General features: G+C 49.2%; 11 protein-coding genes across 16 annotated transcripts; 7 read left to right on the top strand and 4 right to left on the bottom strand.

Annotated features, from left to right (window-relative positions):
* The first annotated feature begins 221 nt into the window (after positions 1 to 221).
* On the top strand, positions 222 to 2,024 carry PV06_04553 (uncharacterized protein). Its single transcript, XM_016405462.1, has 3 exons — positions 222 to 906; positions 971 to 1,150; positions 1,206 to 2,024. Exons 1-3 carry the CDS (start codon positions 866 to 868, stop codon positions 1,324 to 1,326), a joined length of 342 nt encoding a protein of 113 aa, XP_016263668.1. The 5' UTR covers positions 222 to 865; the 3' UTR covers positions 1,327 to 2,024.
* Positions 1,323 to 2,758, bottom strand: PV06_04552 (uncharacterized protein). The gene is made up of 3 exons (XM_016405461.1): positions 2,055 to 2,758; positions 1,612 to 1,963; positions 1,323 to 1,561 (listed from the first exon to the last, which is right to left on the bottom strand). Exons 1-3 carry the CDS (start codon positions 2,549 to 2,551, stop codon positions 1,514 to 1,516), a joined length of 897 nt encoding a protein of 298 aa, XP_016263667.1. The 5' UTR covers positions 2,552 to 2,758; the 3' UTR covers positions 1,323 to 1,513.
* A 185-nt stretch (positions 2,759 to 2,943) lies between these two features.
* PV06_04551 (uncharacterized protein) lies at positions 2,944 to 5,557 on the top strand. The gene is made up of 2 exons (XM_016405460.1): positions 2,944 to 3,010; positions 3,059 to 5,557. Coding segments are annotated over exons 1-2 (2,418 nt in total). The 5' UTR covers positions 2,944 to 3,008; the 3' UTR covers positions 5,475 to 5,557.
* Positions 5,558 to 5,854: 297 nt separating this feature from the next.
* PV06_04550 lies at positions 5,855 to 9,435 on the top strand. 4 transcript variants are annotated; one of them, XM_016405456.1, is made up of 6 exons: positions 5,855 to 6,133; positions 6,184 to 6,346; positions 6,404 to 6,574; positions 6,623 to 8,477; positions 8,525 to 8,705; positions 8,782 to 9,435. In XM_016405456.1, exons 1-6 carry the CDS (start codon positions 6,066 to 6,068, stop codon positions 9,287 to 9,289), a joined length of 2,946 nt encoding a protein of 981 aa, XP_016263662.1. In that variant the 5' UTR covers positions 5,855 to 6,065; the 3' UTR covers positions 9,290 to 9,435. The 4 variants fall into 4 exon arrangements, with proteins under 4 accessions (XP_016263662.1, XP_016263663.1, XP_016263664.1 ...); XM_016405457.1 differs by having other exon boundaries at positions 8,525 to 9,435; XM_016405458.1 differs by having other exon boundaries at positions 6,623 to 9,435.
* A 757-nt stretch (positions 9,436 to 10,192) lies between these two features.
* On the top strand, positions 10,193 to 13,764 carry PV06_04549 (chitin synthase 2). The gene is made up of 3 exons (XM_016405455.1): positions 10,193 to 10,590; positions 10,651 to 13,385; positions 13,439 to 13,764. Exons 1-3 carry the CDS (start codon positions 10,572 to 10,574, stop codon positions 13,451 to 13,453), a joined length of 2,769 nt encoding a protein of 922 aa, XP_016263661.1. The 5' UTR covers positions 10,193 to 10,571; the 3' UTR covers positions 13,454 to 13,764.
* Positions 13,765 to 13,782: 18 nt separating this feature from the next.
* PV06_04548 (uncharacterized protein) lies at positions 13,783 to 14,766 on the bottom strand. Its single transcript, XM_016405454.1, has 2 exons — positions 14,295 to 14,766; positions 13,783 to 14,090 (listed from the first exon to the last, which is right to left on the bottom strand). The coding sequence occupies exons 1-2, from the start codon at positions 14,587 to 14,589 to the stop codon at positions 13,933 to 13,935; spliced, it is 453 nt and encodes a 150-aa protein (XP_016263660.1). The 5' UTR covers positions 14,590 to 14,766; the 3' UTR covers positions 13,783 to 13,932.
* A 193-nt stretch (positions 14,767 to 14,959) lies between these two features.
* On the bottom strand, positions 14,960 to 16,863 carry PV06_04547 (uncharacterized protein; the record flags this gene model as incomplete). Its single annotated transcript, XM_016405453.1, has 5 exons — positions 14,960 to 15,828; positions 15,887 to 16,084; positions 16,147 to 16,425; positions 16,484 to 16,560; positions 16,616 to 16,863. The coding sequence occupies 5 exons, from the start codon at positions 16,861 to 16,863 to the stop codon at positions 15,032 to 15,034; spliced, it is 1,599 nt and encodes a 532-aa protein (XP_016263659.1). The 3' UTR covers positions 14,960 to 15,031.
* A 1,616-nt stretch (positions 16,864 to 18,479) lies between these two features.
* Positions 18,480 to 18,933, top strand: PV06_04546 (uncharacterized protein; the record flags this gene model as incomplete). Its single annotated transcript, XM_016405452.1, has 1 exon — positions 18,480 to 18,933. The coding sequence occupies exon 1, from the start codon at positions 18,547 to 18,549 to the stop codon at positions 18,931 to 18,933; it is 387 nt and encodes a 128-aa protein (XP_016263658.1). The 5' UTR covers positions 18,480 to 18,546.
* A 1,654-nt stretch (positions 18,934 to 20,587) lies between these two features.
* On the top strand, positions 20,588 to 22,502 carry PV06_04545. 2 transcript variants are annotated; one of them, XM_016405451.1, is made up of 3 exons: positions 20,588 to 20,986; positions 21,047 to 21,235; positions 21,285 to 22,502. In XM_016405451.1, exons 1-3 carry the CDS (start codon positions 20,656 to 20,658, stop codon positions 22,226 to 22,228), a joined length of 1,464 nt encoding a protein of 487 aa, XP_016263657.1. In that variant the 5' UTR covers positions 20,588 to 20,655; the 3' UTR covers positions 22,229 to 22,502. The 2 variants fall into 2 exon arrangements, with proteins under 2 accessions (XP_016263657.1, XP_016263656.1); XM_016405450.1 differs by having other exon boundaries at positions 20,588 to 21,235.
* A 97-nt stretch (positions 22,503 to 22,599) lies between these two features.
* PV06_04544 (uncharacterized protein) lies at positions 22,600 to 23,067 on the bottom strand (the record flags this gene model as incomplete). The annotated part of the gene is made up of 2 exons (XM_016405449.1): positions 22,600 to 22,905; positions 23,053 to 23,067. 2 exons carry the CDS (start codon positions 23,065 to 23,067, stop codon positions 22,600 to 22,602), a joined length of 321 nt encoding a protein of 106 aa, XP_016263655.1.
* PV06_04543 lies at positions 22,660 to 24,269 on the top strand. Of its 2 annotated transcripts, XM_016405447.1 has the most exons (3): positions 22,660 to 22,897; positions 22,981 to 23,092; positions 23,188 to 24,269. In XM_016405447.1, the coding sequence occupies exon 3, from the start codon at positions 23,438 to 23,440 to the stop codon at positions 24,143 to 24,145; it is 708 nt and encodes a 235-aa protein (XP_016263653.1). In that variant the 5' UTR covers positions 22,660 to 22,897; positions 22,981 to 23,092; positions 23,188 to 23,437; the 3' UTR covers positions 24,146 to 24,269. The 2 variants fall into 2 exon arrangements, with proteins under 2 accessions (XP_016263653.1, XP_016263654.1); XM_016405448.1 differs by lacking the exon at positions 22,660 to 22,897 and having other exon boundaries at positions 22,945 to 23,092.
* Positions 24,270 to 25,003: the final 734 nt, after the last annotated feature.

The raw sequence follows: 25,003 nt of genomic DNA, 5'->3' as shown, positions 1-25,003 counted from the left end.
GGATGGAATGGGGTTTGAAAGCTCTCGCCCGGGAGAGGTGCGGCTGTGATTTGGTCGCCTCGGAAGAACAACGATAAGCCTTGGACGACGTCAACTGGCACACCACATCAACTCCTCCCACAATTGATGGATTCGCTTTTTTCGAGCTGTACACCTGGTATGAGTGCTCTCAAAAGTTGTAATTAAAAACGAGAAGACAGTCAAGTATTATTATATGGCCATCCTCCTGCCCGACGTCGCCGCCCCGAGAAATACAAAGCTACCTAGGCAATGGGGGTGTCCACAAGGGCCCCAGCTCCGAGCAAATGCCTCGTTTTTCTTTTGACCTGCAGACCACTTCTACAGCCAATCACCACGGAGACGATTACTCTGGTGTCCAAAGCACATGAAACAGATGCATCCATTTGGTCACTTTGCTGTCGACGCCGACCAGGATTTGCCGCTGTTGCCGCGATGCTTGAAGCCCCTCATGTCTACCTAAGTATGATGATATTGCCGAAATTGATCGCCACGTAAATTGGCACAGCAATGGAGACAACCCTTCGTCTGGCACTTCCAGCTGTCCGAACGTCTCGAAAGGACAATATCGAAGCAAATTCGTTTCATTGGCTAGCGCTGAGCTGCCCGGCCAGCCGCGGCACAGAACGCAGAATTCCAGCCAAGAATGAGAACGCTTCCGAAAACTGGCCCACAATACGGAGGAAGAATCGCAATTGTCCCACCTCCCACTGCGTGCCGGAGCCTTGCATGTGCTGGACGGATTCCGACTTTTTCGCGAAAACAACACTTTAGGATCCGGGCCCAGATTTAGTTAACGAGTATTCTTGTCCCAGCCAGATTTGTTCCCAGCGGGCCATACGCCACCATGGGCAGCATCAAGCGTACCAAAACGAAAAGGAGGACTCGGTTCGTGCATCTCTTTATTGAACAGTCAAGAATACCCATGGCTAACTGCGCTTGAATTTTCCAGTGACCTCGATCAGGTCAAGGCCGATCTGAAGTCACCCAAGCACCTTGCCCAACACAAAAACACGAAAGCCTCCGAAGACCTACCTGGCTTAGGCGCCTTCTACTGCGTCGAGTGTTCCAAATACTTTAGCGATAGTCATAACCTGAACGAGCATCGACGAGGGAAGAATCACAAGAGAAGGTATCCAGTAATTTTCTCTTGGGTTATATTATCACATGCTGACGCCAAAGCCTAGAATACGAATGCTCAAAGACGAAGCGCATACGCAAAAGATGGCAGATGCAGCAGTGGGCTTGAGCACAGAAACCCGACGCAACCAGCACGAGCGGGATAATGAGATGTTGATGGATGTCTGATGTCGTATATGATTCGACCTGAAAAAAAGTTCCGACAGACCCATGCGAGAAATCAAGAGTCTCCCACAAGATAAAACGACAGGACATCCAAGCGATAGCAACATCATCACAAGTCTCATCAACGTTCCGTCATACAAGGTCAAAATTGCCGATGGGCTTGAGCATACCACTAGCCTTGAAACGGCTGTCATCCAGACTTTGCGAAAACAGCCATGATCTTTTCATAAGCATACCACTGACCCCCCATGTCAGTGCTGCGTGAGACTTGGAAGAGATAAGACCTACCTGGACAGCATTCACAATAAATGCTCTCAAACTGCAGATACCAATACCGCGGTAGAAGCCTGCAACACCAGAGCTTTGCCAGATCTCTCGAGCCAGATCCACAGAGGTTCGTATATGCCGGGCATTTGCATGTCCTCCCGGGAGAAGACTTTGTCTCTCTGGCTGCCAGGCGGGCTGAGTCTGAAGGCGAGTCTTGACAACATCTAAAGGATAGATAGACACCCAGGTTATGACACCAGCAATACCTCCGCTTATCAGCACGTCTGCAGCTGTAGGAGGAAGAAAAGGATCTGGCTGTCTCGAAAGCATCATGCGCTTGCTTAACTCATAAGACCAAAAATACCAACCGTACCTAGCACTCCGTAAGCTGGGCATTCTTCATAGGTTCAATTAATGGAGAATCGGGCTCGAAACTTGCACGACTGCTTTCTAGCGTGACTTACCCAACTGCGTCTCGAATAGCAGTGATTGTACCACCGTAATACATGCCTCTTACGCCTCTGTGCTTCCAAATCTCTTTGAACACACCGAAGGATGACCCTTCCCCATCCACAACTAGCTGGGCTCTGCATTTGATCAACTCGGAAGGCGCGGACACCACGAAAGTGGCCAGTCCACCAAGAGCGCCGGCTGCCCAGATCTTGCCCAGGTCGACTCCTGCAAGCTTTGTATAATCGAAGATGCTGGGATCCATCCATATCAAGGACCTATTGAAAGTCATGAACAAGATTGAATTGAGAGCTCCATAGCCCAGAATCGGTGCAGCGGCACCTCTGAAAAGACCTGTAAATTGCTGAAATCTCGTTGCAGACTCAGAAAGTCCAACAGAGGTCGTACTGCCACCGCTTGCTTGGGCTCTCACTTTTAGGACATCCAACCGATTGCCAATGAGGATCCCGAGTGCACCTGATGCATAACTGGCCCAAAAATCAGAAGACATTCTGAACTCAATTTTGCCAGCTAGAATCTGAAAAAAAAGTCTTATGCAAAAGACGCTGCCACCATCTTGTAACCAAATTATAAAATCTCCATTCAGACGAGGAAGAGAGGTATAATGCGCGACTCAAGGACGCCTATCGTGGGAGACAGCAGCTACAATAAGCGCTCTTCTGCAGCAAGCAAGGGAATGAAGCTTGCACAAGTATTACAGAATCCGTGCTCCCAAGTAACAGCCCGACTTCGTGGAGGGTTTTGTGCACTACTGAAGCCTCGGGCCAAATATCTCCACGTGATAACGCGACCTAACGCGAAATCTGGGAGGCGCGCGTCACGTCTATCGAGGTCGAGGCTGCCTTCGCCACTACCTGTTCGAGCATCACAGCATAACATCATCCTCAGTCAGAACATATCTCCCATATCTGTCGACTAGGCCATATCTGCCTTGCACACGGTTGACAATGTGAGTTTGCGACCAAAATGCCAACTACCCGTGCTGATCTTCTTACAGGATTCGCAGCAAATCACTCGTCGCCGTACATGACAAAGAGAATATCCCTCAGTCGAAAGCTGGCAGACTAAGCTGTAATTCACCAGCGGCCTTGGACCGACTGGTAAAGCCTTTCAAGTGCCCTGGATCTGCCAACGCTCGCAAATACAGTGGCGAGCCTACACGAAAGCGGCGGAAAGTCAACTACGCTGAAGCGATTGGTGGAAATGACGATGATAGGAGCGGTGGCTTCAGCATAGACGGGGAAAGTATCGCACTGAAAGATCGATTTCCCGTCTTCAAGGTCAAGGACACGGACACTACGTTCCGCACCCGCTTCGCCATCCCGCTGATTAACAAGAATGCATTCGACCCGTCAAGGCCTGCACCCACCCTGGGAATGCGGCGCGGCAATACTTTCGTTAACAAACCCCTCCATGATCCGAGTGGTGAGTTTGCAATCGTGCTCTACGATCCTACGATAGACGAGAAACCCGCAGACAAGCAGGAGGCAAAGACAGAGGAAGAGAAGCCTAAATTGGATACACCGTTGATGCATAAGAGTCTCGCCGAAATACTTGGAATCAAGAAACAAGTCGAGGGTGAAAGACCGAAAGTTCCAGTCGTGATTGATCCACGGTTAGCCAAAGTCCTACGACCCCACCAGGTCGAAGGGGTCAAGTTCCTCTACCGATGTACAACTGGTATGATTGACGAGAACGCCAAGGGCTGCATTATGGCTGATGAAATGGGCCTGGGGAAAACACTGCAATGCATAACGTTAATGTGGACGTTGTTGAAACAGTGTCCTGAGGCTGGAAAAACAACAATTCAGAAATGCGTTATTGCTTGCCCTGCAAGTCTGGTCAAGAATTGGGCAAATGAACTGGTCAAATGGCTGGGTGAAGGTGCAATTAATCCATTTGCCATTGACGGCAAGGCCACAAAAGAGGAACTTACCCTTCAACTGAAACAATGGGCAATAGCTTCAGGAAGAGCTGTAGCGAGACCTGTCTTGATCGTTTCATACGAGTCCTTGCGACTAAACATTGAAGAGCTCAAAGACGTCAAGATTGGCCTTATGCTTTGCGATGAAGGCCACCGCTTGAAAAACGCCGAAAGCGAAACTTACTTGGCACTGACCGGGCTCAACGTCGATCGTCGAGTCATTCTGTCTGGAACGCCCATTCAAAACGACTTGACTGAGTATTTTTCCTTGCTAGATTTTGCCAACCCTGGATACCTAGGCACCAAAGCGGACTTCCGCAAGAAATACGAGTTACCAATCCTTCGTGGCCGTGACGCTGCTGGTTCTGATACCGATAAACAGAAAGGAGAAACAGCAAATGCTGAACTGGGATCGCTCGTCAACAAATTCATCATCCGGAGGACAAACGACATCCTGTCTAAATACTTGCCTGTCAAGTATGAACATGTCGTCTTTTGCAATCTTGCGCCTTTCCAGAAGGACCTTTACAATCACTTCATACAGAGTCCTGATATCAAGAGTCTTCTTCGAGGGAAAGGCAGCCAACCTCTAAAGGCCATAGGCATTTTGAAAAAGTTGTGCAATCATCCAGATTTATTGGACCTGGAGAAGGATTTGCCTGGCAGTGAAAAGTTCTGGCCACATGATTACGTGCCCAAAGAAGCTCGTGGTCGAGATAGGGATGTCAAATCGTGGTATTCAGGAAAATTCGCTGTTCTTGAACGCATGCTTGCACGCATTCGACAAGACACGAACGACAAGATAGTCCTCATCAGTAACTATACCCAAACGTTGGATGTGTTCGAGAAGCTGTGTCGCGCACGCAGCTATGGCTGCCTTCGACTTGACGGCACCATGAATGTCAACAAACGCCAGAAGCTCGTGGACAAATTCAATGATCCTAATGGAGAGGAATTTGTCTTTTTGTTGAGCAGTAAAGCTGGTGGGTGTGGAATTAATTTGATTGGAGCAAATCGTCTCGTACTCTTTGATCCAGACTGGAATCCCGCTGCCGATCAGCAAGCTCTAGCTCGCGTTTGGCGAGACGGCCAGAAGAAAGACTGCTTCGTATATCGATTCATGGGTACCGGGACCATCGAGGAGAAGATCTTTCAGCGTCAGTCTCACAAGCAGGCACTGTCCTCGACGGTGGTCGACTCAGCGGAGGATGTTGAACGACATTTCACACTTGACTCTTTGAGAGAGCTTTTCCAGTACCAACCCGATACGAGAAGTGATACTCATGACACATTCAAGTGCAAACGATGCAAGCCAGATGGAGTGCAACAAATCAAGGCTCCAGCTATGTTATATGGAGATACGAGTTCTTGGAACCATTTTGTCAACAATGGTGAACAGGGTCCGATGGGCAAGATACAAGACTTGCTACTTCGGCAAGAAACCTCAGAAGACGCCGTCAGTGCAGTGTTCCAGTATATTAGCCACTAGCTTGACCAGCAGAGGTCGAAGTCTGGCCCGCAGAGTCAATAGAATACTTTTGAGTCTTGTTTTAACAGATGGAGGCCTTGGATGGTCTGGTAGATTGGAGATGATGAAATAATGTAGATTGTTGTGTCAAGAGGTCATCACGTCCACAAGTACCCAAGTGGACTGATTATATCTTCACTGCGATTCTGTAGTACTGTATGTTTCGATGAACAGAGACGTTTCTCCATGGTGAGATGGTCAAAATACGAGTACACGCGACTTGCACTGGCGGTACGGAGTACAAGGGTTCACGGTCATCAAAAATGGTGGTTGACTCCCCGCCAATCGTATCGAGCGTTGACGGAGGCCCCAAAGTTGGCAACCTCGCTACAACCTCCGAACTACGCACGCGTTATTTATCAACCATGTCCAGCCGATGAATTTCGTCCTATCTTCTTCTTTCGAACTATAAAGACAACAGAGACTCTGAAACGTGGAAATGGAATACAGATGAAGGTGCTGCACAGAACTCGAAGATACACTGACGTTCCAGGCTGCATCAGCCTCCGATGATGATCGCACGACCCAGCATCCCTCCATCGACATATCAACATGGATCCATCAGTTCAGCGGCTTCTGACTGACAAACTTTATGACAAACGCAAGCAAGGGGCACTAGAGTATCAAACCCATGCTTCCGTATGCGACGTCTAGACTGACATCCCGCAAGGCTCGAGCGTTTTGTCAGAGAAGCCATTGCCGACAAAGAACATGACAAGATTCGAAAGACTCTCGATCAACTATGTCATGATTATGCCTATGCTGTTCATCTACCGCACGCTCGAAATGGAGGACTCATCGGGCTAGCTGCTGCATCGATTGCTCTGGGCTCTGTAAGTCCTATCATAACATGCCTGTAAACACTGGAAAGCTGATCACCTCTCCGTCAGGACGAAGTTGCCCGATACCTGCAGGTGATAGTGCCACCCGTATTGGCATGTTTTACAGACCAAGATGCCCGTGTACGATATTATGCCTGTGAAGCCATGTATAATATCGCCAAAGTGGCCAAGGGTGAAATCTTGGTCTTCTTCAATGACATATTTGATTCCTTGTGCAAGGTCAGAAGGCGAATACAATGCCCAAGCATGTACTAATATGTTCAACAGCTTGCGGCCGACTCGGAACTATCTGTGAAGAATGGCGCGGAGCTCCTCGATCGTCTCATCAAGGATATTGTCTCGGAGTCCGCTGCCTCGTATGTGTCGGTGCTAAATTTCCAGGATGAAGACGGCGAGAACACGAATTCTGATAGGGAAAGTGCTGACTACCCCACTACATTCTCTCTCGCCAAATTCATTCCACTTTTGGAAGAACGAATTCACGTCCTCAATCCCTTCACCAGAACATTCCTTGTCTCATGGCTCACACTTCTGGACACGATCCCTGATCTAGAACTCGTACATTATCTGCCAGCCTTTCTAGGTGGCCTCTTCAAGTTTCTGGGCGATCCAAATCGGGATGTTTACGTGGCAACTCAAGGGCTGCTGGAGCGCTTTTTGAACGAGATCAAGAAGATTGCAAAGATCAAAAGAGGCATCGCTGAAAGTCGCAAGAGTCGAATCAGCAACATCAAGCCGAAAACAGAAAGCGAAGATGGGAGCGCTACGGCAGCAGGTAGCATATCAGACGACAATGCCATCGAAGATTCCGAATCTGGTACAGCACAAGATGTCCTTGATGACGACGACGACACTGGCGGTGATTGGATACCTGGGCAAGACGTTCAGGTCGATCATGCTGCTATTCTTGATATACTCCTCAAATTCGTGGATGTTTCCTCTAGCAAAGAAAGCACAACAAACCTTCGTCTCGAGGGGCTCTCAAAGCAAAAAGAGGAAGAGATAGGAATTGTGGCACTCCGCTGGATTGACAGCTTCTTCGAAATCAGCCCAGAGGAAATCCTACCATTCGTTCCACGGCTCTTGTCCCGTGTTTTGCCATCCTTGTCGTCACAGTCAGAACAAGTCAGAACAACAGCCAGCAAAGTCAATAGGTCATTAATGGACTATATCGTGAGTCTTCAAGACGACAAGAAGACTGAGCGTGATGAAAGTCACGCACCAAGCAACCTTTCCGTGCTTAGCATTCGAGACGGAGATGCGTCGGACAAGAGACCGCTCGGAGCAGCATCGAAAACCAGTCTTGCACCATCAGCGAAAGAGAATGAGCCAGGTGTCGAGGCTTCCATCGAGGCCGATGCGAGGTCTTTCGAAGCCAGATCAAGAGCCAGCATGGCGCCTTCATTACAGGCTCCAGCCGACATGGACTACGCAGCAGCAGTCAACACACTGACTTTGCAATTTCTGAATGAGAATGAGGAAACCCGTGTTGCAGCCTTGAACTGGTTGATAATGCTCCACAAGAAAGCGCCAAAGAAAGTCCTCGCGTTCAACGACGGAACTTTCCCAGCCTTGTTAAAGACACTTTCAGATCCAGCCGAAGCCGTTGTAACACGCGATTTGCAACTGCTCTCCCAGATTTCTAAGAACAGTGAGGATAGCTATTTTGCCTCGTTCATGGTTGCCCTGCTGCAACTCTTTTCGACTGACCGCAAACTCCTCGAAATCAGAGGCAATCTGATCATACGTCAATTATGCATCAACCTTCAGCCAGAAAGGATCTACAGAACATTGGCCGACTGCATTGAGAAGGATGAAGACATCGAATTTGCCAGCATCATGGTGCAGAACTTAAACAACAACCTCATCACCGCCCCAGAATTAGCCGAATTGAGGAAAAGGCTTCGAAACTTGGAAAGCAAAGATGGCCAGATGTTCTTTGTCGCCTTATTTCGTGCGTGGTGTTATAACGCCGTTGCTACATTCTCGCTGTGCTTGCTTGCGCAAGCCTATGAACAGGCGTACAATCTGCTGCAGATTTTCGCGGATCTTGAAATGACAGTGAACATGCTCATCCAGATCGATAAGCTTGTTCAGTTGCTGGAAAGCCCCGTTTTTACGTGTATGCAGTCATCGTCTTCTCCTAGATCGCCCCGCTAACACAGACAGATCTTCGCCTACAACTCCTCGAACCAGACAGATATCCATATCTCTACAAATGTCTTTACGGGCTACTCATGCTTCTTCCTCAGTCTTCGGCCTTTGGCGCATTGAAAAATCGTCTTAACAGTGTCTCAGCAATAGGCTTGCTTCATACGCCAGCTGCCATGCCTACGTCTGCAAGACCATCGTATGTCGTTATGCCCCATACTCTCAAGTTTGGTAAGTAAGAGAAATGAGTTACTAATACGTCCATCTTGATATAGTGGCGTATCAGGAATGGCATCGTCGAACATGCCGCCCGCGCCCACCGGCGCTGTTGCAGCGCGTCTGAGCCGTAATCGCGACAATGCAGCCAACGAAGTCAGGTGGCCCGAACTTTTGGATAAGTTCAAACAAACACAAGAACGTGCGCGGCGACGGAATGAGCGACTGCTTCGAGGTAATGACGCCGACATACCTCTTGCCAGCGGATTAACATACGGCCTCCTCGATGGCGCCAATGGTGGTGGAACTAGCCGGACGGGTGGAAGGGCGGAGAGTGAGGGCAAGGCTCGCAGTACCAGACCGTTGAGCATGATCGGTGCCCCTTCCGGTCAAGGCGGACTCGTCAAGGCGGGTAGTGGCCTTACAGTAAACACAGGTTCAACTCCAAGCTTGGTGGGCTCCGAAAGACCCACGCCACACAAGCGTGGGCACAGCCTTGCGGGCGGGTTGGGCAAGTTTGTGTCGAGAGCCGGCGGGAGTAGAGATCGCGACAAGGGAAAGAAATAGATGACCTGTGTTAAAAACGAAGTAGCCAGGCTTGGTCATTGTTGGGAATTATAGTGGTTTAGTAAACTCTGGTATTGTAGTATGTGTTCCTGGTGTGTGTACTCGGTGTGGTTCCTGGTCATCATCACAATCGAGGTGTAATCCGGACCAGATCATAATACGCTCCGGAAGTGCCAATTAAAATCCACCTGTGAATGATGTCGAATGTATTGCAACCAAGGATAGGTGCGTTATTCACGTCACACAGGGCAGGTTTCATCATCAGGCTGGCTGCTGAAGATGCGCAGGGAAGTGTTGCGGCACGATGTGAGGTGTCGGGATTCTCGTGCACAAGCCACAGCCACAGTTTGCCTCTTCTGTATGCGGACATTGATTCGATAAGTGGTAGCGCGTGGCGTATCTGGGGAAGCTGAAACGTGCTTTGCGCAGCCACAGATGCTTCGCCTACAGGATGTAATGGGCCTCGGAGGAGATTGATTGCCTCATACTCAATATCCGTAACAACAATACGTACCTGCGGAGTGCGAGAATTGGAGGTCGCCGAGACATAAACATGTTGATCACTGTCGCTATCCTTCTGGTTCCCGCGACCAAGCATTAAGCCACGCAAGGCACTCGGACGTGAGCCGATGAGGTGAGTAGATCGGATGACGACGATGATGGCAAATAGCACGAGGAGAAAGAAAAAATAGAAACAAAGCGTCCGAGGTCGCTGGAGGACAGTACTGTACGAATAGAAGAAAGCCTTGCAGCAAATAAGCAGCCCACTAAGTGTGCCCTATTCTGCATGTGATGGACTTAGCTTGTTACTGCGGCGACTTGGTGTACTTGGCCCTTGTCAGAGAATCTCAAGAGCCCGTGCCGCCCCTGGGTGATGTGAGAATACTCGTACTCCGGACTGCTCGAAGCCCTCCTGCGATTCATCTCAATCACAAAGTCACTCACTACTTACAGCAGTACTCCGTACAGAGGTATCACTATCCAATCCCTCTTCCCAAGCGTACGAGTCCGAATACCTTGGTAGCACAGGAGTCTTCATCCCCGCGGTCCACTTCCAAGTCCGGCCGCAGGAGTAAACAGAGATCTCCACGTAATTCACCACTCAGCCCCTTCGAAACCTCTTGCAAAAAGATCTTCGATTGCGCGGCCATCTGGAGCAGTGTCATCTTGGATCAAACCCTCTCTCAAACATCGCATATCGTAACCACCGTCGCATTCCATTCCTTGGACACAGGCCACTGTCGCCTGGGCATACTCCCTCCTTTCCTCCATCTCGCCTGCCATGGCGTACAACCGACTCGGTAAATCCACCTCGGACGTTCCATGCTTTTCAGAAAAGAGATACTAACTGTTGCGCTCAGGTAGTCCGCAGCGAGACGGGCCGTATTCTCCGTCGGCCAACCCTCAATACGATTCCCGATCGCCCTCACCTGGGCGGCCCTTGCAAGCATATACACATCCTGAGGAGTTCTACTCGAGACAACTACAACCTCTACATTTGCAAATGCCAACAGCGTCCAATGACCGACTGGCAATGCAGCCGACATATTCGGTAGAAAATATCCATAACTCACAAGGCCACAACCAGCAGTATGAACAGCAGTATCCTGCGGCGGGAGACATGGGGTATGGTAGGAATGAATATATCGTGTCGCCAGAGGAACACCATGATGCATACTACAACCAGACCTACTCCCCCCACCCACAAGGCGATTATGCGTTAGATCCATACCCAACTCCTGGCGAACCCTACCGCGGCGATCATGATACTGCACCTATTCTACAGCCAGATTCGGCGTATGGTCCTGATCCTCATTCTCAACCTGGCATGGACTACGAGGGATATCATGACGAACCTCGCCCAACGCCATCCCCCGCACCGATCCGTAGATGGAAGACCGTGAAGGAGGTGCAACTGTTCAACGGCAATCTCGTCCTCGACTGTCCTCTGCCCCCAAAACTACTCGCCCAAGTCCCCCATGCGCAACCACCTGAGAGAGACGAATTCACGCATATGAGATACTCGGCAGCCACTTGTGACCCTGCAGATTTCTACAACGAACGATTTACCCTCCGTCAGAGGCTCTTTGCAAAGCCTCGACAGACCGAGCTTTTCATCGTTGTGACGATGTACAATGAGGATGAATTCCTGTTTGCACGGACAATGATCGGTGTCTTCAAGAATATCGAATACATGTGCAACCGTACGAGCAGCAAGACCTGGGGCAAAGAAGCGTGGAAGAAGATCGTAGTTTGCATTGTCAGTGATGGTCGTGCGAAGATCAATCCTCGAACCAGAGCAGTCTTAGCTGGTCTAGGTGTGTACCAGGACGGCATTGCCAAGCAACAGGTCAATGGAAAGGATGTCACGGCACATATATACGAATACACGACGCAAGTAGGGCTAGAACTCAAAGGCACGCAGGTGTCGTTGAAGCCCAGATCGGCCACGCCTGTACAATTACTCTTTTGTTTGAAGGAGAAGAACCAGAAAAAGATCAACTCTCATCGATGGTTCTTCCAAGCCTTTGGCCGGGTACTGGACCCCAACATCTGCGTGCTAATCGATGCCGGAACCAAACCTGGTAAGGATTCGATCTATCAACTATGGAAAGCATTCGACTTGGAACCGATGTGCGGCGGAGCTTGCGGCGAAATCAAGGTCATGTTGGATCATGGTAAAAAGCTCTACAACCCCCTGATTGCCACACAAAACTTTGAATACAAGATGTCAAACATTTTGGACAAGCCACTCGAGTCAGCTTTTGGTTTCATCTCTGTGCTTCCTGGTGCCTTCTCAGCATATCGCTATGTGGCTTTACAGAACGACAAGAATGGTGAAGGACCTCTTGAGAAGTATTTCAAGGGCGAGTTCATGCACGCTGATGCAGGCGTCTTCACTGCCAACATGTATCTTGCCGAGGATCGCATTCTCTGTTTCGAGCTGGTCAGCAAGCGAAACTGTCGCTGGATTCTACAATACGTCAAATCGGCCACAGGCGAGACCGATGTCCCTGACAAAATCCCCGAGTTTGTTTTGCAACGACGACGATGGCTCAATGGTTCGTTTTTCGCGGCGGTCTACGCTGTTGCACACGTGTACCAGCTTTGGCGCAGTGATCACAGTGCCATACGGAAGTTCATGTTCTTGATCGAGTTCACCTACCAGACAATTAACATGTTGTTTGCTTGGTTTGCTATTGGCAACTTCTTCCTGGTTTTCCGACTCCTTACCGCATCCCTGGGATCTCCTGGACCTCTCGGAAACGCAGGAACCATTCTTGGTGTCGTCTTTGAATTTATCTACCTCGGAACTCTTCTCTACTGCTTCATCCTTTCCATGGGCAACCGGCCGACCGGGTCCAAAAAATCCTACCTGATGATGGTTATCTTTTGGTCACTTCTCATGTGCTGGTTGACTTTTGCCTCGATCTTCCTGACGGTCAAGTCGATCCAAAATGAAGTCCAGCAAAAGGACTTTAGTTTCTCCACCATTTTCAACAACAGTACGTTCTTCGGACTGATCGTTTCTCTGGCAAGCACGTACGTCCTTTGGTTCGTGGCGAGTTTTCTGTTCTTCGACCCGTGGCACATGTTCACTTGCTTCCTTCAGTACCTGGTTCTTACCCCGACCTACATCAACGTGCTCAACATCTACGCCTTCTGCAATACTCACGACATAACATGGGGTACCAAAGGCGACGACAAAGCCGAGAAGCTCGAAAGTGTCACGGTCAAGGCCGATGGTAAGCTTGATGTGGCCATTCCACAGGATGACGGGGATTTGAACGCCCAATACGATGCCGAGTTGCAGAAATTCGCAGGCAAGCCTCCAAAGGAAGTCAAGAAGATCAATCCAGCGGACAAGCAGGAAGATTACTACAAGTCTTTCCGAAGCAACGTTGTTACGGCATGGATGGTCACCAATTTTATATTAGTGGCGGCAGTCTTGAACACGGCAGGATTTGATAGAATCAACACGGACAATACGGAGCAACAGAACTCGACCATCTACCTGGCGGTTATCCTGTGGTCAGTTGCCGGTCTGTCATTATTCAGGTTCATTGGAGCTTGCTGGTTCTTGATAGTGAGATTGGTGAGTATTTCTTGTTTGTATTTTTTGGGTGCCATTTTCTAACGCGTTTACAGTTCCGTGGAGTATAATCAGATCCGTCAACAGGATGATTTATGAGCAACGAGGAACACAACACACATTGGGGGAGGGTTGATGGTGGATGGGCTCTAAAAAGCCTCGGCGTTTTGGTTGGGTAGGCTACCAATCTGGGTGACTCTTTGGCTATAATCCTATGTTCGTTGTAACAACCATCTGCTTGGCATGATACCCTGTGTACCTTTATGTACGAAAAGAAAAACAAATTCTTACTCGAGATCGTGGATAATCCGTCAGACGTTCTGGCACGGAAGAAGAAATGACGATGACGAAGTACCTAGGGTAGATATGTACTCTTGTAATGGTAGGAATTTGTTGTTCTGTGAGTAACATGCTATACCTCCGGATCTACCATTGAATATCTATCTATGACACGTGTATCGTGAACAATGTATGTACAGCGAGGCAGTGGTAATGTAGGGCAGGTGACGGGCAGTTTTGTGTCATTGTCAACTGCCTAGGTATCCAACGATCAAGTCTTTGACCAAACACACAACCCGATTCCCGCGCAGACCAGACTCATCCCCAGCCAAGTATCTTTGGAGATGAGTTTGCCTTCTGCGTACCATTCACCCAAAACGGTGAAGAGAAATGCGAGGGAATTCGTGATGGGGACCGTCAAAGAGAGTTCTGTTGGACAAGAGTTGTTGGTTAATTGGGTACTTGAGAGTGAGAGGTTCCGAGTAGGAACTTTTTTTTTTCTGGATCAAAAAACAAAAAAAGGAAAAGCCATTGGTCAGGCTTGGATGTGAATGGTACTCTCTCCGATGAGGGTTGAGTGAAAGGGGGGTCCGGATGTTGATATTTCAGAAGAGGTTTAAAAAAAAGACGTACCTGCTTGTCCGACCAGTAGAAAAAACCAAATACTCCCGGTCAGATTCATGACCAGAGGAACGGCGTAACCCGGACTCCGTAGGAGACCTAGGACGGTGAAGAATGCCTTTGCGATTTGACGAGATATCCATGATCGGGATGGGTCGGTGATGGAAGGGTTCGATGGTGGCGTGTAGTTGACGGCGGCTTTACGGATGAACGGGGTGGTGAAACCCCAACAGACGCCGACGAGAAGGAACGAGAGGATGTAGTTGAAGGGTGAAGGGTTGGTGGTGGTGGGATCTTCGACGGCCATTTGAGGTTGAACGAAAAAAGTAAATTCAAAATGACACGCAGACAGAGGGAGGGTGATGAGATGGCGAAATGGGTGGTGGTGGTGGAGGTGTTGTTGTCGTCGTTATTCTATAATAATATGATGAGGATAATTCCAAGATGTCTAGACAAGCCGTTGCGATAGGCAAATGCACAGGATGTTACGAGGTGTATAAAAGTCGAAGAACTACGAGAGAGTAGGGAGTAAAGTGAGCTTCGATAGAACGAACGGCAAGGCTGGCCTTTACTCCCGATCGAGAAACGGGGTGATGCCGCCCTTAGTTTGACTCAATGCCACCCAAGAAGATGGCCAATAACCTCTCATCGGTCTTAATTGTCAACTACTTGTACATCTCGAATAAAAGTCTCGTCATGGATCTTCACCGGTCAGGCATCTCGAACAACACTCCTAATGTACATACAGCCTATTTCTGATCAGTGGCGTGCACATTTGTGATTTGCAATTCGGTTGCAGGAGTCTCAACCACCGGACCAGTGTACACCTTCCTGCCAAAGAAGAGGTAATAAAGGGCGCCGAACAAAACCCATCCGACGAGTACTACCGTGGAATAATTCATGTTCTGAGCATTGACTGGCTCAAAGTTGGGGAAAGTGCTGAACACCATGGCAAATACCAACCATAGGACCGCGATGGTGTTGATGATGATACCCCCAATCTGGCCAAGTTTGAAAGGTCCGTAGTCACTTCTGTTGAGCTTCTTCCGGCCGCATAGAAGCATGTAGACGATCGGGAGGATGTAACTGAGATACATGCCAATGATTGCCATGGAAAGGATGGCATTGAATGCCGTCGTGTTGCCCAGGTAGATGAAGCCGAGCAGGAATTGCAGGACCGTCACGAGGAGGATCATACGGACCGGTACTTTGAGGTTCGAATGAACATGCGCAAAGTACCTCGAAGCTGGCATACCTTCGTCTCGAGCAAAAGCCCAAAAGGTGCGACTCGTCGACGTCAACCCGGCGGCATTTGCGGCGACGGCAATAAGTGATATGATGAGGACCAAGATGGTCGCGCCGGCCTTGGACTTGGTGACGTTCAGGAATAACTGCATGAATGGGAATCCAGTAGGTGATTTGAGAAGATCGTTAAGATCTCCCAGACTGTACAGCAGGATGATGCAGTAAATGAAACCTAAAATTCCGTTGGCGACAACGGAACCAACCATGGCGAGAGGAGCATTTCGACTTGGACGAGGTAACTCTGGGGAGAATTTGGTCAACACTCAAGTCAGACTTGGACTCAGGAACAACAAACATACCTTCTGCTAGATGTGCTGCGGCATCATACCCAAGAAATGGGTATACCGAACTCAAGAGGCCGACAAGCCAAGCGACACCATCGCTGCTCCAGCCACTGGAATTCGAGACCTCTACAAACACATAGTGCGAAGAGTGCTTGGGCGACATGGCTCCCAGCAGAGCCACAATGGCAATGAAGCCGACGATATGCAAGACACCTGCAGCAGATTGTCAACATACACCAGGTACAACGGCTTCCAAACAAAACCGAACCACTTACCAGAAGCCAGATTTGCATGTGGCAGTATCTTCGACCCCCAGATATTCACCGCGGCAGCGTAAACGAGAACAAGCCAGTAAAACAGCATTCCTTGCCATCGTTGTGGAACATAACTATCGGGATGATTCAAGGTGATGAGCCCTTGGAGTTGGAGTCCAGCTGCGAAGGCGGCCGAAGCTGTAAGCACAATCTGACCACCGATAGAAATCCAGCCAGTGAACCACGATGCGATGACTCGAGTGTTTTGTGGAGCAAGGACGGCAACCCAGTGATATTGACCTGGAGTTTCGAACGTGTAAGTGTACTTGACTTGTCTCTTGTTCAAAACCCGACATACCTCCTGCGGTTGGCCAAATGCTGGCAATCTCACCCAAGGATAGGGCTACGGCTATCGTTCCCAGGAATGATATGACACTGTAATGCACAATCAGCTGGACGGCTTCGCGGATCCGTGGTTTTTTGACCATACTAGTTGTAGAACAGGCAAGGAGGCCCTCCGCTGATCAAAGCGGCAGCGACCACGGTTGATAGTGCTTCCCATGTTGCCATGAGGCAGAGGCACAAACAACCTAGTGACCATAGCGAGAACTCGCGTCGCAATTCCTGTTTGTGCCCAAGGGCAGCCAGTAGTTGTTCATCATCGAGAGACCGCCTGTCCACGTGATGATCCATCTCAACATCTCTGTGGTCGTGTGAGGGTTTGTTCATGTCGTCCATACTTCTTTGCCGTCGCAGTCAAACCGGATGTCGATCGAGTATAAGTGGCGTGAGGATTGCCCGGAAAATAGGAGTGAGAGGTATTGAAATGCCCCCCAAGATGTATATATCATCTCAGTTCCGTCCTCCAGAAGCCTTGTAAAGCTTATCCAGAAAATGGGAGGATTGCCTGGCTTCAGGCTCCTACAAATCCGTACCGGTTACTGGCAATACAGCATGCCCCGGACACGATGCCCATAATGGTCTTACCCGACCCCAGATCTTCGTTCAGTTAGGTCGAGGTAAACCAATCATTTCCTCGGTGATCTGCTTGACCCAGGCCCAGCGCGGAGGCAATTCCACAAAATATGGGGAAAGGGGGCGGCACCGTTCCACAGGGTATGTTTCCATCATTGCCCAAGAAAACCTTCGAATCATTGAACAGCGGAATTTCTGGGTTCCTTTACTTCTTCTCTCTAGCTCTCCCAACCAATGTTGTTGCAGCCATAGAACGACCTCGCTCTGGACAAATCAGACCGCCAGTTTGACTGTCTCTGATGGGCGGACTTGCTCATACGGAAGCCCACTGGCTGCCAGGTACTCACAAAAAGTTGAAGGGATGTCGGGAAGTCGAGCAAATTAGGGTCTCAACAGGTGAGGCAGGAGCAAAGTAATCATCTCTTGTAAAGCCAATTACAGTTGGAAATTCCACACTCTTCGTCTCTGGTCACGTGGGGTGATTCGAGAGAGTAGATTGTCTTGATGGCTTCAATGTCTGCCTAGATAGAATTGCCGGGCTGTTCACAATCCTGGAAATGGCACCTCCTGACTTGGGAGGCTTATGAGACTCTAACCCGACAATACGAAGAAAAGCAAATCTTAACGAACAACAATTAAACAATCTAACAGTCAGTAAATACTTCTTACTGGTTGTGAGGAGCACTAGGATATTGTTGTCCTCAGCCTCTTTTTCTATTAAAACAGCGTGCCGTGTAACACGTCGACAACGCCCTATGTGGTGGTCACCAAGGCCTGAGAAAGTGGGCCGATCCATCTGTCGAGTGGACACTGATCCCGAGTGGAAGAACTGCAGACCGTTCTGCTACGTATGCGAGAACGATAGGGAGGAACATGCAACCATGGCCAGGCATCACCGGAGCAACAGAGGGCAATCTTCGTGAGTCGATTATATCAGAAGAGAAGGGATAAACGAGTGTCGGAAACAGCGCGAGAGGGCCGATGCAGAAGAGAACAACAACAACAATCCGAAAGAGGGTTGTTGATTCGGTGAAGAGTGATCATCAGGCTCAAGACGAGTTGACACGACACAAATTATTCGTCCGCAGACCGTCGTCACCTTTTTTCAAGACTCACCAGCAGCAACTTTTCACCAAAAGGCTCTTGATGACATTCAAACAACTCGGTTGGTTCGGACGTTGAGGAACAACCGTTGCGTACTAGACTTCCAAGGCAACAGGGAATCTTACGTGTCTCCTGTATGATGTGTATGATTTACTTTACTGGAAGTCTAGAAAACCAAACTCAATCTCGGCAGGCTGCCGCATTCATGGTGTTTTATACTATATAATAAGAAACAGCCCATAATCGGAACACAAAAGTCCAACACGCTCTGTGAGGTACACTCTTCATATGACATTGTCAGTAGCAATCACATAGGATACAATAACAACGACGAATCCAATCATGGCCGACACGACCAAGACCAACTTTGCCGACAGGGCGGAAACCTTTCAAGCGGCGCTGTTGAGCCTGTTTTCAGGCAACCCAGACAACACCGAAACTGACCTCTCGAAGCTACTCACTCCAACATTCACTATACGAGCCGATGAAAGCAAGATGGACTTTCCTGCTTTCGTGGCTTCCATCCGTCATCTCCGAGAAATTCTACCCTCCGTCACTCTCACAACAACTCAGTTCCTGCGTGACGGTGCACAGCTCGCCGAGCGACATTCATCGTCGACAACAGGTCCAGACGGGTCCGTTGGGAAGGCCGAAACTTTTCTGTTCGCCGAGGTCGCTGAAGACGGTCGTCTCGAGTGGATCATCGAGACGGTGCGGAAGAGAGACTGAGGCCCAGACATGACGTTGAGACGGAGATCTCATAGCATTACAAGAAGAGACAGGAATGTAAAGCCATGTCTTCCTATGCCGATGCAATAAACAGTTAGATCCGAGATGAGATTAAACCGAGCACCAGTACCACAAGTTCGTTGGAGCATCTGTGTCATGGAATACATTGCTAGTCTTCTCATATTGAACTACCTAGCTAATTGAAAGTCTTGGTGGGTCTTCAATTGTTACCATGAGATCCCAGTTGCATACCATCGCTGCATTGAGTTGTTGATGAGTCCTGACTCGGCCAGGGTTGATGACTTACGGGTCGCTCAGCTCGACTCATCATGGATTGGTAGATTTATATTTGATGACCGAGAAAGCTGTCGAAGTCGGTTAGGGCCGACTGTAATGACATGAGAATGATTATGATGGTGATCTCTAAAGCAATTGAGGCTGCTGAACTTGAGGTAATTCCATTTTCAAATTTGTCCATCGTTCATACAACGGTCATGTTGTCCGGCATTGAGCTCCGACCATGATCCAGGTATCTGGGCAAAGAAGCGGCTGCAGTGGAAGCTCCTTGTTGCAGGGAGGTTCAATGTCTTCAAGGGGGCAACAATACACTGCCAATAAGCCCAGCCCATCCACAACTTGGGCCACATTGGCTTGATATCCCTTTTGACAACAAGTGGCCCAGGCAGTTGAAGGATGCGAGCCAGGGATGATAGACCATTGGAAGCCACCGGGACAAATGCCCTTTGCCTGGTTTATCGTTGCTGGGTCGGGTGGAAAGCGGTGGAGCAGACTCGAAGCCATGCTCTGGAGAATCGTCATTGAGAGGACCGCAAAGACAAAAATGATCTGGGGACTGGCAATGCTGTTGTTATCCATATTTTTTGTCTGTAGGTGTGTAGTCCTTGCTGGACTGGTCAATTCGTGTGAGAAGTAATTCAATAGAAGGTTCAGGTTTGGGAGAAGCAATATAGGTCAAGAGTAAGTTAAATCACCTATTCGATGAGTCTGAGACATAACCACAATTGACTCGTATTTACGACCTTTGACACTCTTGAGTCTGATTGATGTTGAAGTGAATATGTTAAATGATGATGCAAACTTGGATCTGACGAACGAATGACCAGAAATTCTTTGTACCTTCCCACCACGGCTTCGACTCACCTTCCAGTTGATCATGATCATTTACCAAATCATACTGGCAATGCTTTTTCGTCGTTGCTTCTCTGAGCGGCAGTCATATTGTTGAGGTGTTAGACCTAGATTGACAGTAACCATGGCGCCTCCCAATTTTCCCCGTGGTTCTCCTGATACAAATTATTTGGCACAGAGCGATATTGCCTCGATACGATATAGAGAAGCTGTAAGCATCCGAGAGGTGTCGTGCTTGTAGAACGACATGAACGAGATGAATTTTGCACGAGAGTCTGAAACACTAACATCTTTCACTCGTAGAGACCTGTAAGTCAAGGCACATACATAATGTACTAAAAAACAGAGAGATGATGTATTTATTGCTCCCAAAACATCGAGGTTGGACGCTGGCTTCCAGGCGGCGCTATTGTTTTCCAAATCTGGACAAGATCGAGGTCCCTCCATGGCCTAACGAGGGCTAGTGACTGACGCATGTGCATCACCTCCAAGTCAGGTACGAGTACATAGACACGCAGGAGCCATCTCTCCACTCCCAGAGTAATTCACACTCCTAGATTTAAGACTGCAGCCATGGCTACGAAGAAGACGGCACCTACGGATGATGAGCTATTGGCTCAGCTCGACGATTTAGGCAGTAAAGCCACGTCTCGTCCCTCGAAAGCAGCCACGAAAACGAAACAGACACAACCCAATCAATCATCGCAGTCTGAAAAAGAGCTGCTCGCAGAACTCGGCAACCTTGCCCAACGACCTGCCAGTCGACCTGCCACTCCTTCTCTCAAGCCAAATGCTCCCTCTACCACCGGCGCTCGATCCCCAAAGCGTACATCCACAGGCACTCCTCCACCTGGACGGACGAGTGAAGAGAAGTCTAGCAATGGTCAGCGGAAGTCGGGTGACAGTATGCGTTCATTTCATCAAAGCTTCACGCCGGCCACTACCTCGACTGAAGACTCAGCAGACGCCGATGCGACCCCCGAGCCAGCGCCTGCCCCTTCGAAGGGTGGTGGATGGTGGGGAGGTCTACTGTCAACCGCCTCTGCCGCAGTCCACCAGGCCCAGGCAGCCGTGAAAGAGATACAGAAGAATGAGGAGGCACAAAAGTGGGCAGATCAAGTTCGAGGCAATGTAGGGATGCTTAGAGGCTTTGGTAGGTACAAGTTGTGCCGCAGGCTAAGCAATATCTAACGGGCATGCAGGCGGTGAACTGAGGTCAATGGCAATGCCTACTTTCCAAAACATCCTACAGACAATCGCTCCACCGATTTCGTCGCACGAACGACTACAAATCCATATCACGCACGACCTTACCAATTACCCAACCTTAGATCCTCTCATCTACCAAGTCTTTAGCAGAGTCATGGCGCAGGTGGAGGGTGGGGACCTCATGGTGGTACAACGGGGCCATGAGGCTGGCCCAAAACGCGATTCAAAAGAAATGAGCCGGCCACTGGGTTCGTGGCATGATGGACCCTGGTGGAGAAGTGGCGAGAGACGGAGTATCAATGCCATCAAAGGAATGATAGAGGGCAGCAAGTTGGTGCGAGCATCTGCAGAGGGATATGCTGAAGAATTCTTTGCCACTCGAGGTGGTGTAGAGGAGGCAGCTAAGAAAGCAACCGAAACCCTCTCCGAATCGAACCCGACCAGAGACAGCGAAATCTTCCTCGCCATACAAGCCATTTCTCAGCCCGTCTCAAAGGATTTATTTGCGGCAGCACCAAGCTCAGAGCAAGAGGGACAGGTTCAAGAAGCAGAAGATGATAAGAATGCAGAAGAGGTTGTATTCGCTATCTATCTGCACGATCCCATCCATGGCATCGCCTTCCAAGCCGTATCCCAAGCTCTCCCAGGGCAGTGGATGGAGTGGCTGGATGCACCTAGCGGGGGAGAAGGCACATTGCCTGAGAGTATTGAGGAGATCATCTCAAGTGGTGGCATTGACCCTAGGGAGTGGGTGAGTGAATGGGTTGAGGAAACTTTGAACTTGGCCGTCGGCGTCGTGGCTCAGAGATACGTGGCCAAACGAATGGGAGTTGGCGAGGGTGGTGCCGGCAAGGGTAAGCTGAGAGCGGATCCAGGGCAGGAAGCAATGCTCCAATCTGGTGGCGGAGAGGCTGCTCGAGCGTTGGGTGGTATGTGATGACTGCGTGTCGACTTATTTGGGACTTGTGCCCCTAGATATACCATGTGCTGCGATGTTGGAGTATGGAGTTTAGTCAACAGGACATTTCCTGGATTTCCGGCACCTATGATCATCCATGGACGGTATTCCGACAACAGGTACAATAGGTCTTGCCTCTGTATGTTAGGTGTTTTGACAAAGAACGATGGTCCCAATGTAACATCTCTCTCGGAGTTCTCAATACTGTCCACCGCTTGCTGAGTCCGCTTTCATGGTGTGAGGCGCCGCTGGGCGGAGGGCTGTTTCTGCCAGGCCATGTGCTTCTGTGGTCTGATGTGATAAAAATTTGTTATCGAGATGTCCCGTACCAATCAATCACCAGATCCGGTTCAAGACTTGTTCCCTGTTTTCTTTCCGCTGCTCTTGCTTTGTTCTGCACCTGCGTTCTTCTTCCTTCCCTGGCCCAGCATCTCCAGATGCCCTGCTCGAGCCCCCAACATAGCCTCTGTCTTTGCTGTCAGTCCGGCAGTGTATTTCTTGTTGATTTTGGCCTGTTTGGCCAGCTTCGCCTTCTTCGGGGTGATGGTTCGGGGACCCTTCTTGGTGACACCGGCGCTCTTCGATGATGCCGAGGGCTTTGCGGATTTGGAGGACTTTTTGAGCAGGCCTTGTGCCATGATGTACTTGGTAAGACCCTGAGATACACAACAATGTTAGAAAGTGTGCAGTTGAACCTGTCGGACTGATCTTTCGCAAAATAATGCGACCAGAATTGAGAGAAAGTTTTTTGAGGCGGGGAGGAAGTTCAGCCTTGCGGACTAGTCACGTGGCGATCTTGTCACCAGCATCAGCGCCATCCTGAAAAATGACTCTTCCCACTTGGTTAGCAGTATTCAAGCAATCACATCCTTCTGTCAGACAACGGGCCTCGATGAGCCGACACCAATAAAAATGCTAACGCTCATGGGTGTTGGCAGTGGACAATGAAGGTTCTTTGTCTCCATAACAATGACTGCTCAGGCAGGGCTTCGGTGGACAATGAAAGGACTTGAAGGTCACTTTGTAAGTCCTTACGCTGTTTACCTGGCTGCTATTTGGATTCTGTATTTCAATTATACTCCTCAAAGGTGATTCCACGCTCTACTTACTACAAAACGATCGCAACTCGATCTCACATCTTTCGCTTTTTGCCCTCAAAAGAATATTTGATCAAATACATCAGCAAACATGCCATTCTTTAGCAGAAGAAACAAACCAGAGAGTACTCCCATTGTAGGCGAGTATAGCCCTCCAAGACCTGACACTGCAGACAGCTCCTTCCCTCGACCTCGACCTCGCCCAGCACCTGGAACCTTACCTGATAGGTATGCAACAGGAAGCCCAGTCAGTTTCACATATGACAACGGCTATGGCAGGATCGAATCACAACTCATACAAGAACAGCACCTACCGTCCAATATAAAAACCACAGAGCAATTGGTAGAGTTTATCAGAGCCCGGGACCAGGACAACAACCGTGTATCTTCTGCATCCTCTCATTATTCCACCGAGTCAACATTTGTTTCTAGCGTTACCCCCAACGACTCTAGATCTTACAGCATCCAGGGAAACCCATATGAGATGTTGCGACCTGCTCCACAAAACTCCAGGGTCGCTCCGAGTTCATTTGCCTCCCCTCGGCCTGGTCCTCAAGCATCCCGAGTTGTCTCGAATCCACTCCTCACTGGGTTTAGCAGAAGATATGTTTCGGCACCTGTCCTTCGTGTACTTCCAGGCACTACTCGCAAGCATGAGTATCAAGGATATTGGCTCGCCAAAGGAACCATGCGGAGATTGGAAATACTCAAGACAAAGACAGGTAAGCACAAGGAAAGGAAGACGAAGAGTGTTGGCCAAGATCATTATGCTGAAACCAGCGGCTGGTATGATGATTGAGTAAGTATGGGCTACGCTGGTTGAGCCATCTCTATCGACAGCAAAAGCCTTTATCGTTGCACAAAAGCACTACCAATACTTATCGGGTTACACTTTTCTTCCTAGTCAGTTTTCATATTTTCGAAACCACATCTTGGGAATGGTTCATGTTTCTCTCATTCGCCGCGTGTGCATTGACACCAGCCCTGGGTTTTGGATTTGATAGCACTTGGAAGTCCACGAGCTTCACTGGAGGTATTCATGCTGGGGTTTCTGCGAGATGAAACACAAGACAAGTCTGTAAGTGTCTTTCATTTTCATTGTGTAGCCTGGAGACAGAGGTCAGAACCTTGGTGTCAATAGTATGCTCTCTCCCACTTGCACCGCATCAGTGCTTCACTTACATTCTCCGTACATCATGTATCTCAGATGGCGTTGTGGCTTGACATTCTGGTTGTTTGGTGGGTCAGTCAAACACTTTTCTAGTTTAGTTCCCAGGTGGAAAAAGCCGAAAGTCAATCTACGACGAACGCGACGAACGCGAGGACCAATCGCTATACAGACCGAGGCAAGCCCAAGTCAAATCTCCCTGTTTGATCTCTACATAGACAATTCTTTTCGAGTCCGTACCGACAAGTTGTTGCTTTGACCTTGGGGATTTCTATTTTGCTACTCTAAACCTGTGGCTGCGACACTTAATCGTACGTGCCCAGCGATGCGAATCAGGCACCCGTCATTTACTGGTCCTGGAATGGATTGATCCATCAGTATGGATTGACCAGTACTCCATACCTACGCAGATATCTGTTGCTCTCTCCTAGTGAGTGGATTCCCTAACAGCCAGATCGGCGGCTGGTGTTGAGATACTCCTGCTCGTGC

The sequence above is a fragment of the Exophiala oligosperma genome (assembly GCF_000835515.1).
Source record: "Exophiala oligosperma strain CBS 72588 unplaced genomic scaffold supercont1.4, whole genome shotgun sequence".
Classification (NCBI taxonomy): Eukaryota; Fungi; Ascomycota; class Eurotiomycetes; order Chaetothyriales; family Herpotrichiellaceae; genus Exophiala; species Exophiala oligosperma.
This window is presented reverse-complemented; position numbering and strand designations above follow the sequence as displayed.